The following is a 12,640-nucleotide window of genomic DNA, read 5'->3' as shown; positions in this document are numbered from 1 at the left end:
GCTAATTTTTTGCATTTTTAGTAGAGACGGGGTTTTGCTATGTTGGCCAGGCTGGTCTCGAACTCCTGACCTCAAGTGATCCACTTGCCTCAGCCTCCCAAAGTGCTGGGATTACAGGCGTGAGCCACCATGCCTAGGCTAATTTTTGCACTTTTAGTAGAGATGGGGTTTTGCCATGTTGGCCAGGCTGGTCTCAAACTCCTGGCCTCAAGCTATTCACCTGCCTTAACCTTAGTGCTGGAATTAGAAGCATGAGCCACTGCGCCCAGCCCATCCTGCTGTATTTTAATAAGTATATAATATTTACCATTAAAAATAACTTTTGCATATAGGCATCTTCCAATCCCCAACCCAGCCTCTTGATCATTAACTACTTGCCGTTCTGGAGAGCGGGTGGCACTGCTCCTCCTTCCATTTTACAGAAAGTAAACCGGGCTCCTTGAGGGAGTTTATCAGGGTCCCATGGGGTGGGAGTGGGACTGGGATTGGAATCAGTGTGGGGTGAGCCACAGAGCCCTGGAGCATCACTGGTCCCTCTATCCGTCCAGCGCGGGGGCCTGAAGGTAGTCCTGGCTTCCCGTGCTTGAAGCTGGCCTCTTGTCTGTCTCTCCATGTCTCTCTGCCCTCTTTCTTCAGGTTGGCATCTCTAAAGCTGGGTCTCTGTTGCCATGGGCCTGACTCCAGTGAGGCTTTGTCATCCAGTCTCTTCTGACATCTCTGGCCCTCCCCATCTGTCTTTGAGTGTTCCTATCTCATCTCCTTGTCTGTCTCCATCTGTCTCTTGGTTTTCTCCCTGTCTCCCTTCCCACTGCAGTCTCTGATGGTTCTCATCTCTGCCTCAGAGCCTCCTGCTCACAGCGCCATCTCTACCTCTGCCTGCCACATTCTGTGTGTGTCTCTTCTTGTTCTCAGGAAGACTTGTGTGCATTAAAAAAAAAAGATAAAACATTTACGGGGTACAATTGCAGATTCCTTACTGGATATATGTCACGGTGAGGCCTGGGCCTTTAGTGCATCTGAATAGTGAGCAACGTACCCAACTGGTAACTGTTCAGCTTCCCCCACGCTCCCGCCTTTTGGAGTCTGCAGTGCCTGTTACCCCACTCTGCATGTCCTCCTGTACCTACTGTTCTGCTCCCACTTGGAAGTGAGAATCACATGCATTTGGAAGCGTCCTTTCTGGAGCCATCCTCTCTTCCCATCTCCTCCCGTGCCCCTATGCTTGCTGTCAGCACAAGGGGGGTCAGGGGTAGAAAAGACTAGTGATGGGGGGAAGGGGCTTTGAGGATCCTGGGGCTGGGTGGTCTGGCCCAGGTGGCAGGGGGCTAAAGGGCACTTCCTGCCAGGGAGGGAGGCTCTCACCCTCTGATCAGACTGGAAAATGTGACGTCAGAGAGGGGGCAGTAAGGCGGGGAAGACAGGAACAGGAGAAATTCGACACCTCTCCTGGGGTACCTCGGTCCCAGAGAGGCCTTGGTATTGTCCATCCCCGACTTATGCCCCACAAAGTCCTGCCCAACCTGCTCCCTCCTAATGGAGGGTTCTGATGGCTGTGTCCCTGGGAGACCCTCCACTCCTCCCCATACTCAAACCCTGCCATCTCCCTCCTCTGGCCCGGTCCCTACCCCAGCCTTCTTCCAGCCACAGTGGTGGTCGCAGGGCGTTTTTTTTTTTTTTTGAGACAGAATCTCACTCTGTCGCTAAGGCTGTAGTGCAGTGGCGCGATCTCAGCTCACTGCAACCTCCTTTTACCAGGTTCAAGCGATGCTCCTGCCTCAGCCCTCCCAAGTAGCTGGGACTACATGTGCCCGCCACCAGGCCCAACTAATTTTTGTATTTTTCAGTAGGGACAGGCTTTTACTATGTTGGCCAGGCTGGTCTCGAACTCGTGACCTCAAGTGATCCACCTGCCTCCCCAAGTGCTGGGATTACAGGCGTGTGCCACTGCGCCCAGCCAGTCGCAGGGCCCTTTCTACAGCACACATCTGTGCTGCCCAGGACCTTGCTGCTGCTTGAATTTTCTCAGCTTTTTGGGGCTTGCTGCTGCCTTCTGCGTAAAGCTTAAGCTCTCAGCCTGGCATTCAAGGCCCTGCACAGACACCTCTTCAGACATGCAGAGGCCAGCTTGGAGCTGGGAAAAGAGGGGAACATACCCCGAGTCTCTTCTCTCTCTCCATCTGTGGGTCTCTCCTGTTTTCATTTCCCACCTCCAAGGGAGAGAACAGAGACCAACAGGGATATAGAAGCTTAGAGACAAGAAATGGAGGGGTACCCACAGAGACAGAGATAGAGGTGCCCACCGAGACAGCACGGTGAGCTGGCTGGGTGTGGCAGACTGGAGAAGCTGGAAAGCCCCAGAGGAGACTTGGGGGTGGACAGTTCCTTCAGGAAGAGCCCCTTACCCACAGGTCAGCACCCTGGGTGCCCCCATCCTGCCCTGACCACTCTTACTGTCAGGGCACTGGGCCTATTTTCTGCCACTGGACCTTGAGCTCTAAGGGTGCAGGGCCCAGGACTTTTAGTCACCATTGTGTCCCCAAGCACTGTTCAGACCCTTGGTGAGAGTCTACTGGATGGAAGAGGGCCTAGAAGGCTGTGAGCTCCAGAAGGGAAAGGCCTAGATCTCCTACCTTGGTGCTGAGAACACAGGAAGTAGCCAGGACATGGGGGTGGGCCTCAGCTTGGCTTCACCCTTGCCATTGGCCCCCCTTTCTCCTCTGGAATAAGCAGCACTCAGCATGTGTGGAAGAGGTTTGAAGAGGGAATGGGTGCGCAGGAAGGGCTCAGACGCCCCCGCCTGGGTGTTTGTCTGGGTAAACTCTCAAGGCTCCCCGCCATTTCCAGGTATGGGGAAGCCAAGCCCTGCTCCCCACAGCGTGCTTCCATGCCCAGCCAGGGGTGGAAATGAACGTAAATTTATTGAAACTGGTTTTGGGGCAGGGGATGGGTGGACAGCTGGGGGTGTTCCAAAGAGAACTGAGGGAGGAGCCAGCGCCCGGCCAGGTGGGAGCGGGTGCCTGGCCACAGACCCTATCTCAGGCCCAGCTTCTTCTTTTCCTTCTGCTTCTTGCGGACCACGTCCAGATTCCGGTCCTTCCACATGCTCTTGCGAAGCTTGATGGGGCGCGAGCCCACATACTTCCCTGTGGAGACAGAGGGTTCAAGGTAGGCTCAGGTCAGGCTTAGGCCAGCACCTGCCGCGCCTGCAGTTCCCAGGGGAGGCTGCACCCACCATTCATCTCACGCATAGCGCGCACGTAGTCGCTGGGGTCCTTGAAGCTGACGAAGCCGTAGCCCTTGGTCTTGCCTGTGCGCTTGTCACGGATCACCTTGGCCTTAAGGAAGGATGGGAAGCGGCTGAAGGCGCGTGCCAAGATGTCATCGTTCACCTCATTGCCCAGATCTCCACAGAAGATCCGGAAGTCATCTGGGGATGGGGGAGAGATGACATCAGAGGATGCAAAGGCCTTGCCCGGTGTCTACCTTGTCTGAACGACCCCACCTTTTCAGAGGTATCTAGTCTCTGCCTAGGGACCTCTTAGTAATAATGGTCAACACCTACTGACCCTGCGCCAGGAGCTCTGCTGGGCACCTGGAGGGGTGTTTCCATTTCTGGCATTCCCAACCATGCTTTTACACTGAGGCACAGAGAGGTGAAGTCACTGCCCAAAGTGACACAAGCAGGAAGTGGCAGAGCTAAGACGAGCTCAGGCATCTGGCTCGAGTCCTTACTTTTAACCTTGAACTGCACTGCCCTCCTCACCCCAGGGCCACCTCGCTCATTCCCGTGGTAACACCACTAACTCTGCCCTAGCCTTGGCCTTTCCTCTGAGCCTTGGTGTCCCTTGGTCCCCTGGACCCGTCACCCACTGGCTGCCCGTCATGGCACCTCAGGAACATGGGCTTCATCTTTCCTCAGCCCTGCTTCCCTACAAAGCCTGCCCTAACTCCCCCTTGAGACCTAGACATGCTGCCTGCTCCTCCGCCATGGCTGCACCCAGCTGACATTCTCATGCTGCCTCTGAGTTGGGCCTGGGCTTCCACTGAACATGCTCTGTCCCGTGAATCCCTGTCCCCACAAGGGAGGGGAGGAGGAAGATGAGGCTTAAAAAGCTAAGTGAGCCAAGCACGGTGGCTCACGCCTGTGATCCCAGCACTTTGGGAGGCTGAGGCAGGTGGATGACTTGAGCTCAAGAGTTCAAGACCAGCCTGACCAACATGGTGAAACTCCATCTCTACTAAAAAATACAAAAATTAGCTGGGTGTGGTGGTGGGTGCCTGTAATCCCAGCTACTCGGAAGGCTGAGGTGGGAGAATTGCTTCAACCCAGAAGGCGGAGGCTGCAGTGAGCCAAGATTATACCACTGCACTCCAACCTGGGTGACAGTGCGAGACTCTGTCTCAAAAAAAAGGAAAAAAAAAAAAAAGAAGAAACAAAACAAAACCAGGCTAAGTGACTTGCCCAAGGTCACAGAGCTAGGGTCTTCTCTGGGCCAGGTAGACAGTCCCAGGAGAGGGGGCGGAAGTCAAACACTGAGGCAGGAGGGGCCCATCTCCTTCTTCAGCCATTGCACGGCTGCCCCATGGCGTCTGTGATATGGGACACTCTAAGAACAAGTTAGGCGATGCCAGGAGCAAACAACCGGACAAACTCAGAAGGTGGGACCGCATACATGACAACTGCCCTGGACACTTCAAAAAATATATACAAAACAAAGAGGTAGGAAAGAGACCGTTCTTATTAAGATATAATCGAGGCTGGGCGTGGTGGCTCATGCCTGTAACCCCAGCACTTTGGAAGGCTGAGGCGGGCGGATCACGAGGTCAGGAGTTTGAGACCAGCCTGGCCAGCATGGTGAAACCCCGTCTCTACTAAAAATACAAAAAATTAGCCAAGCATGGTGGTGCACGCCTGTAGTCCCAGCTACTTGGGAGGCTGGGGCAGGAGAACTACTTGACCCCGGCAGGTGGAGGTTGCAGTGAGCCGCTGAGATTGCACCACTGCACTCCAGCCTGGGCGACGGAGCGAAACTCCATCTCAAAAAAAAAAAAAACAAAAAACAAACAAACAAACAAAAACATATAATTGAGGGACATAAAACTGCATGCATGCTGGTTCAGGGCAAAAACATTAATAGTTCTAACAGAGTTTTGGGACACCTAGGGAAATACGAATATAAACTGAGAAGAAGATACCGAATTAGTTAATGTTCTTAGAGTTGATAATAGTATTATGATATGCAAAAAGTCTCTCTCTTTTTTTCTTTTTTTTTTTTTTTTGAGATGGAGTCTCATTGTTGCCAGGCTGGAGTGCAGTGGCCTGATCTTGGCTCACTGCAACCTCTGTCTCCCAGGTTCAGGCGATACTCCTGTCTCAGCCAACCGAGTAGCTGGGATTATAGGTGCCTCCCACCACGCCTGGCTAAATTTTTTGTATTTTTAGTAGAGACGGGGTTTCACCATGTTGGCCAGGCTGGTCTTGAACTCCTGACCTCAAGTGATCCGCCTGCCTCCGCCTCCCAAAGTGCTGGGATTACAGGTGTAAGCCACCATGCCTGGTCAAAATATCTCTTTTCTTAGGAGATAAATACCGAGATATTTATAAGTGATTACTTCACTTATAACTTGCTTCAAATGACTGAGCTAAAAACAAAGAAACCACATACATACACAAAGAGGAAAAAAGTAAACACAGCAAAATGTTAATTGCAGAATCTAGGTGGTGGGTAGACGGCTGTTTACTGTGCCATTCTGTGTTTAAAATTTTTCCCGGCCGGGCGCAGTGGCTCATGCCTGTAATCCCAGCACTTTGGGAGGCTGAGGCAGGAGAATCACTTGAACCTGGGGGGCGGAGGCTGCAGTGAGCCAAGATCGTGCCACTGCACTCCAGCCTGGGCGACAGAGTGAGACTCCATCTCAAAAAAAAAAGAAAAAAATTTTTTTTCCTAAGAGTTGGGAAAAAAAAGAATGCTCTCTGAAGCCAGGCACCTCATGAGTAAAATGGGCTACAAAGCCCCATGTCCCCGTCATCTCCACCAAGCTCCGGCCCATGGCTAGGTGAGGAACCAGCCCCTGAGCCATAGCCTCCCCCTCCCCAAGGTGGGCTAACAACAGCGCCCACCCTACTGAGAGGGTTCACCCTCCCAGTCTGCAGCCCAAGGACAGCAGCCTGGTCTGACCTTGGCCGAGCCACGCCTGACCTCGAGCTTCAGCAGCTTACCTGCATCCCACTCCAGCAGGCTGGGGTCCTCCCAGCTGCTCCCTGCCGCTGTGCGAATGCACCGTTTCAATTTCTCTGGCTTCCCCTTCTTCTTGTCTTCACCCAGGGGCTCTGGGACCTGCAGAAGAAAGGGGAGGGGTGCAAAGGGCTTGGTACTGGGGTCTCCCACTGTCCTTTGGTCCCCGACCCTCCTGCCACCACAGTAAGGGCTGGATGTGCTTCTGGATGTGGGGCACATGTGTCCGCCTCCCTCCCCCGGGTCCTCCTGCTGCCCGGTCTGTCTGTGTGGAAGTTCCTGGGCCCCTGTCTGCACCCCCCGTCCCCTCTGTCCCCTCACCGCTAGGCTCCCTGCTTACCTCAAGAGCCATGAGGCCTGGGGGTGGCTCTGGCCGAGGGGGCCGGGGCCGAGGACGCAGGGACAGGAGTTCAGGAATGCGCAGTGGGGGCAGGAGGCCGCGGACGACCTCCAGCGGGAGGGGCAGGGGCTCAGGCTCGGGCAATGGCATGGCCAGGGCCAGCGGCAGGCTGGGCCCAATGACTGCAGGGCCAGCTGGGGCACCTCCTGCCCCCACGGCCACAGCCGCACTAGCCTCCTCCAGCCCAGCTGCCGCCGCCACCACTGCCTCTTCCTTCTCTTTCAGGCCCAACCCCAGGCCTAGGCCCAGCTCTCGGGGTGCTGCTGGCTCTTCCTGTGGGTAAGAAGAGAGCATGAGGGGGGCCGGCTCACAGGCTCAGACCTTACTCTCATCCCCATTCCATCCAACAAAGCAAGGGCCTGGGGGCCAGAGAGCAGCCAAGAGACACCCAGGCAGACAGTCTCCAGCCAGACAAACACAGAGAAGGAGAAATATAGGCAGAGAGAGACAAACAGCCACAGACAAGAACATCAGGAACAATCAAAAGAGAAATATTCCAATAGCATGTGTTTCTCTCTGTACTCCCTTCACAAAAGGAGAGAACAGATTTTGCCACAGAAAGATGCAGAAAGAGACAGAGACGAAGGCAGAGTGAGAAGGTAGAGAAACAGAAAGTCAGGGGAGAGGCCAACTCAGACATAGCCCATTGGGCCAGGATGGATGGTCTCCCCGTCCACCGCACGTCTGACCATTAGTTCCCTGTCCACACTCACCAGAGGGGGCCTCAGTGCAGCCATCGAGCCCAGCGGGGGCCCTGGTGCCCGAGCCATTGGTGGCAACATCATGGGTGGTCCAGGGGGCCCAGGCAGAGGGGGGCCCACGAGGGCCTGGTGAGGGGGCCGTAGGGCCATAGGGCGGGGGCCGGCTGCTGCAGAGGAGAGAGTGGAATCTGTCAGGGTGTTAGTGGGGAGTTCCAGGGCCTGGGGGGAGTTATGTGGCAGGGATGATGACCCTGGCCCCTCACCTGCTCTCTGTAGCACGTGGGGGACGAAGGCTGGACGCAGGACAGGGGCCCTCTGGGGGGCCACGGCTGTGGGAGAGAGAGATGGGGGTGTGTGTCATGGGGGACAGGGGCACTTGGGACAAGGTGTGCATGCGTGTGTGTGTGTGTGTGTGTGTGTGTGTGTGTGTGTGTGTATACTCTCAGCATCCAAGAAATCCCGGAGAAGAGTCTGGGGAGCCCTCCTGGAGATGTGGGGGCCTCTCCCCTGGTTCATTCCATGAACATTTACCACTGAGAAGCTCCTCTGGCTCAGCCCTGTGGCAGGCAATGCTGGGGACACACCAACAGACCCAGGGTTTTCAGGGAGCTCCTGGTCCAGAGGAGGAGGGAATGGAGACATCACTAGAGAAGGAGAGCCAATGGGGACCAGGGCTGGAAGCAGGGAAGCCCAGGCAGCGGGATCAGTGCTAAGAGAGGGGAGCCCTCTGACCCAGCCAGGTCTAGTGAAGGCTTCCTGGAGAAAGGGACCTGTGAGCTCAGACCCGAGGGGCAATGAAGTGTTAGGCAAAGGGTGAGTGGGAATATTATTGGCAGGGAGAGTATTTATAAGCAAAACTTTTCCCTTTTCAGTTTAGTGTAACTGTAATAGAAGCAGCGGGGCTTAGAGAGTGTCATGAGAAGGGCTGAGCAGCCAGCAGGCACCCAAGTAGAGCTTTTTTGTTTTTAAAGCACAGCATTCTTGGCTGAGCCATGGGTGTCCTCCTGAGGGCACTGGGAGCCACAGCAGGGTTGGAAGCTGGGCAGGGGGAGTAGGTCAGATTTGCATTTTGATCAAAACCATACTAAAAAGTAAGAGACATTACAACTTCTCAGAGATCATCAGATTAACAAGTATAACAGGATTTAGGTAACATAAGTAGCATGTTTGGTTTAACAGAGATTATACCAGAATTTTACATCCAAATAAAAACACTCATCCTTCTCATACATATAAGCAAGTAATGTCCTACAAATTGACAGTGTGAGTAAAGATTACCTGAAGAACAAAAAGTGGAATGTAGAAAATGGCCTGCGGGGAGGATGGCTGGAAGATTACAGCTGGGTGACAGTGAGCAGGGAGAGAAGGGACCTTAACAAAAGCACTGCTGGCACATCCCAGAAATGTTTGGGCTGCTGGGGATCTCTCCCTGCAAGCAGCAAGGTCATGTAGGGTTGTGACTGCCAGGGGAAAAGCCTGGCGCTTGTCTTGACAGTGTGTTCATCCCATCAACAGACAGTACATAATGCTTCCTATGTGGCAGATACTGAGACTTCTGCCCCTCATGGAGCTTATATTTTAAGAGGATGCAAAAGATGATAGCCATAGTAAATAAGAAATGATATAGCTTGTTATGAGGTGTTAAGTGCTGTGGCAATTTGGAATTAGGACTGACAGCAGGAGGGTTGGTTTGCAATGATCAGGTTAAAACAAAATTGACTTGACATCATCAGAAAGGACATGATCAGGTTTGTGCTTTAGGGTGACAACATCAAGTTGGGATCAAATGCAAAGGGTAATTTAGAGCAAGGATTTAGGCAAGAGGCTGAAGTCATGTAAACAAGAGTGCCTGATTAAATGTGGGGGTCCCTGGCCCCAGACTCACCTGCTCGCCGCAGGAACATGGCTTCTCGAGCCTCTGGACTGTCCAGGTGACTCCGATCACCAGGGCCAAAGCCAACTGTTGGGAGGGGAGAGGCAAGGATGGTGGGAGGAGAGTCCTGGGCACGCCTTTTTACCACCCTGCCTGATTGCCCAACCCCCTCACCTTGCCATTCTTTACTTACCAGGGCCTACAAAAGGAGGGCCACCCACCATGGGAGGAACTACTGTGGCTGCAGCAGCTGCTCGGGCCTCCAGAGTCTGCTGGACCTGTTGGGGAAGAGGTCAGGGTGAGGGGTCTGACAGCATTCCCCATGTGCTGCGGCCAGCTCACCCCAAGAGACCAAGAGCGTCATGCTTTGTGCTCTGTACGTGGCTGGCTATCTCAGTTTTTAACTAAAATGCCACTTCTCGGGGAGGCTTTTGGGATCACACTAGGGCTCTCTGAGCAGCAACTTCTCTCACCACCTTATTTCATCTTCCCCACAGCACTTAGCACCAACTGAAACTGTGTCCAGCCTGTCCTCCCCACCTCCCATGCACAACCTCCATCCAAGCCACCATTAACTCCTGTCTAGATTACTGTACTAGCCCCTTCCTCCATCTCCTGGCTTCTGCCCTTGTCCCTTACAGTCTTTTTTTTTTTTTTTTTTTTGAGATGGAGTCTGGCTCTGTTGCCCAGGCTGGAGTGCAGTGGCACAAGCGTGGCTCACTGCAACCTCTACCTCCCAGGTTCAAGTGATTTTCCTGCCTCAGCCTCCTGAGTAGCTGGGATTACAGGCGCCCGCCAACACGCCCGGCTAATTTTTCTATTTTTAGTAGAGATGGGGTTTCGCCATGTTGGCCAGGCTGGTCTTGAACTCCTGACCTCGTGATCTACCTGCCTTGGCCTCCCAAAGGGCTGGGATAACAGGCCTGAGCAACTATGCCTGGCCGCCAGGGTTCTTAAAATGGCCGTAAGGCTCTACAAGATTTGGCCTCGCCTCTCTGTCCTTATCTCCTCCCACTTTCCTCTTTGCTCACTCCACTGTCACTGGTCTCCTTGCTGTTCCTTGAACACAACAGGTATGCAGCTGCCTCAGGGCTTTTTTTTTTTTTTGAGAGAGAGAGTCTCGCTCTGTCACCAGGCTCCAGTGCAGTGGCGCAATCTCAGCTCACTGCAACCTCCGCTTCCCAGGTTCAAGCGATTCTCCTGCCTCAGCCTCCCAAGTAGCTGGGACTACAGGCGCATGCCACCACACCCAGCTAATTTTTGTAATTTTAGTAGAAACGGGGTTTCACCATGTTGGCCAGGATGGACTCGATCTCTTGACCTTGTGATCTGCCCGCCTCGGCCTCCCAAAGTGCTGGGATTACAGGTGTGAGCCACTGCGCCCGGCGCCCAGCCTATTTTCATCTTAATAATTTCTCTCTCTTTCTCTACTAGTCATATATAGTTGGCTACTGAGCACTTGAAATGTGACTAATGAGAATAACGAACTATTAAATATAAATTTTAAATATATCAGAACATTCTCATCATTGCAGAAAGCTCTACTGGACAACATACTCTAGAATATAACCTCCCACAGGGCAGAAATGTCTCTCTCAGTCATTACTGTGTTCTCAGTGCCTGGCATATAAAATATTTGTCATGCTAATTAGTCAACAAGCCAAAACGTCAACAGCTCTCTGTACACAAACACCTACTGTGTTCGAGGCATTGTGTTCCCTAACTTACATGCCTTAGCTCAGCCGTACCTGCTGGTATGTGTTGGTCGCGATAATTGGGCGGATCACAGGAGCCGCTGGGACCTGCATCGCTTCTACCGTGGGGACCGTGGGGACCGTGGGCACCGCAGGCACAGCAGTTGGGATTCCAGGTACTGGAGCCCCCAGAACTTCCTGCTCAAACCTGGAGGAGTAGAACAGACATCAGCGCTCAGGACCTCGTACCAATTTTGGAACTCTGGGTATATCGCGAGAGGACCCTCACCCCTGCCAACCTCTCCCCTATCCTCGCCCCCACAATCCCGAAGGCCCCACTTCCCCATGTTAGAGCCGTATCTCCGGCCTATCGAGGCCTGGAGGCTCCGAGATTCGCTGGCTCTGGCTCTGGGACGACTTTTATCACTCCCTGTCGCGGGCCTTACAGGGCCATCTCCGCCTCCATTTCCTTCAAGCGTTCCTCGCCGCTCTTGCCCGGGATGCCAGTGCCAGGACCCGGGACCACGGGTCCTCCTGCACCCGGGAGTCCCGGGGCCGGCCCCGCCCCAGCCATCGCTGCCGTCGTCGCTGTTGCCAACTACTACTGTCTCAGCTTAGCCGCCGCCGCTGGTTCTGCTGTCTACTCTCCGCCTTCGTCCGGGTGGGCTCCCGAGTATGACGTCCAGCAAAAGCGACGGCCGCTGGCGCATGACGTCATATATTCGGGCGCGAGAGCCAATGAGATTTGGCCACACCCTCAGGGGAATGTAGGCCAATCAGAGTGAGAGAAGGACAAACGAACGTAAGAACCTGGGCTTATGAGAGCACAGCGGAGAGGCGGCCCCGCCTTCCTGGAGGACCACGGGCTAATGAGAGCGAAGCAAAGTCAGTTGGGCCCATCCCCAATGTGGAATCTGGACCTTTGAGATCGCAGGAAAGTTCGGAGGGCCCTCCTGTGCCACCGCGGAGCCCGCGCCGGAAGTTTAAAAAGACGCTAAAGTCCTTGTCAACCCCAGGGTTGGGCAAGGCTGGGATGCCTGGCTGGCGCCTGGGGGCCTCTATCCTGGAGTGGGTTGACACCCGACTTGTAGTTCCCACGAAGACCGGAGACGCCTGGGAGGAAGCGCCTGATCCGGCTTCCTGGAGGAGGACAGCTGAAGACATTTAAAGATGAGGAGAGCTGTTCAGGGTGGGAACCAAGACCCAGAGACTAGTGCAACTAAGAGGAGCACGTCCGTGGGCTTGGTCCCTGTCTTTTCTTGGGCCACAGCTGACCCTTTTTTTTTTTTTCCCGTAGCCTTCACAAGTGTTTTAGTCTGAATATTTTCAAACATGTACATTAAGGGGAATAGCATAACGCACTCTTAAGTACATCTCAAACGCTACCAATATTCAACACTTCTGGATTTCACTTGATCTGTACTTGTCACGCGCGTCCGTGTGAAGAGACCACCAAGCAGGTTTTGTGTGAGCAACAAGGCTGTTTATTTCACCTGGGTGCAGGCGGGCTGAGTCCGAAAAAGGAGTCAGCAAAGGGTGGTGGGATTATCATTAGTTCTTACAGGTTTGGGATAGGCCTACAAAGTACATTCTCAAGGGCGGGGAGAATGTTACAAAGTTCCTTCTTTTTTTTTTTTTTTTTTTGAGACGGAGTCTCGCTCTGTCGCCCAGGCTGGATTGCAGTAGTGTGATCTTGGCTCGCTTCAACCTCCACCTCCTGGACTCAAGGGATTCTC

The 12,640-nt window shown here is 53.8% G+C and overlaps 1 protein-coding gene across 3 annotated transcripts; it reads right to left on the bottom strand.

Annotated features, from left to right (window-relative positions):
- Positions 1–2,895: 2,895 nt before the first annotated feature.
- RBM42 (RNA binding motif protein 42) lies at positions 2,896–11,600 on the bottom strand. 3 transcript variants are annotated; one of them, XM_032170542.2, is made up of 10 exons: positions 11,351–11,600; positions 10,959–11,112; positions 9,404–9,488; positions 9,223–9,297; positions 7,601–7,666; positions 7,350–7,504; positions 6,577–6,909; positions 6,221–6,338; positions 3,233–3,427; positions 2,896–3,143 (listed from the first exon to the last, which is right to left on the bottom strand). In XM_032170542.2, the coding sequence occupies exons 1-10, from the start codon at positions 11,476–11,478 to the stop codon at positions 3,031–3,033; spliced, it is 1,422 nt and encodes a 473-aa protein (XP_032026433.1). In that variant the 5' UTR covers positions 11,479–11,600; the 3' UTR covers positions 2,896–3,030. The 3 variants fall into 3 exon arrangements, with proteins under 3 accessions (XP_032026433.1, XP_032026432.1, XP_032026434.1); XM_032170541.2 differs by having other exon boundaries at positions 7,350–7,525; positions 11,351–11,599; XM_032170543.2 differs by lacking the exon at positions 7,601–7,666 and having other exon boundaries at positions 11,351–11,599.
- Positions 11,601–12,640: the final 1,040 nt, after the last annotated feature.

The sequence above is a fragment of the Hylobates moloch genome, unplaced genomic scaffold (genome assembly GCF_009828535.3).
Source record: "Hylobates moloch isolate HMO894 unplaced genomic scaffold, HMol_V3 SCAFFOLD_12, whole genome shotgun sequence".
Lineage (NCBI taxonomy): Eukaryota > Metazoa > Chordata > Mammalia > Primates > Hylobatidae > Hylobates > Hylobates moloch.
This window is presented reverse-complemented; position numbering and strand designations above follow the sequence as displayed.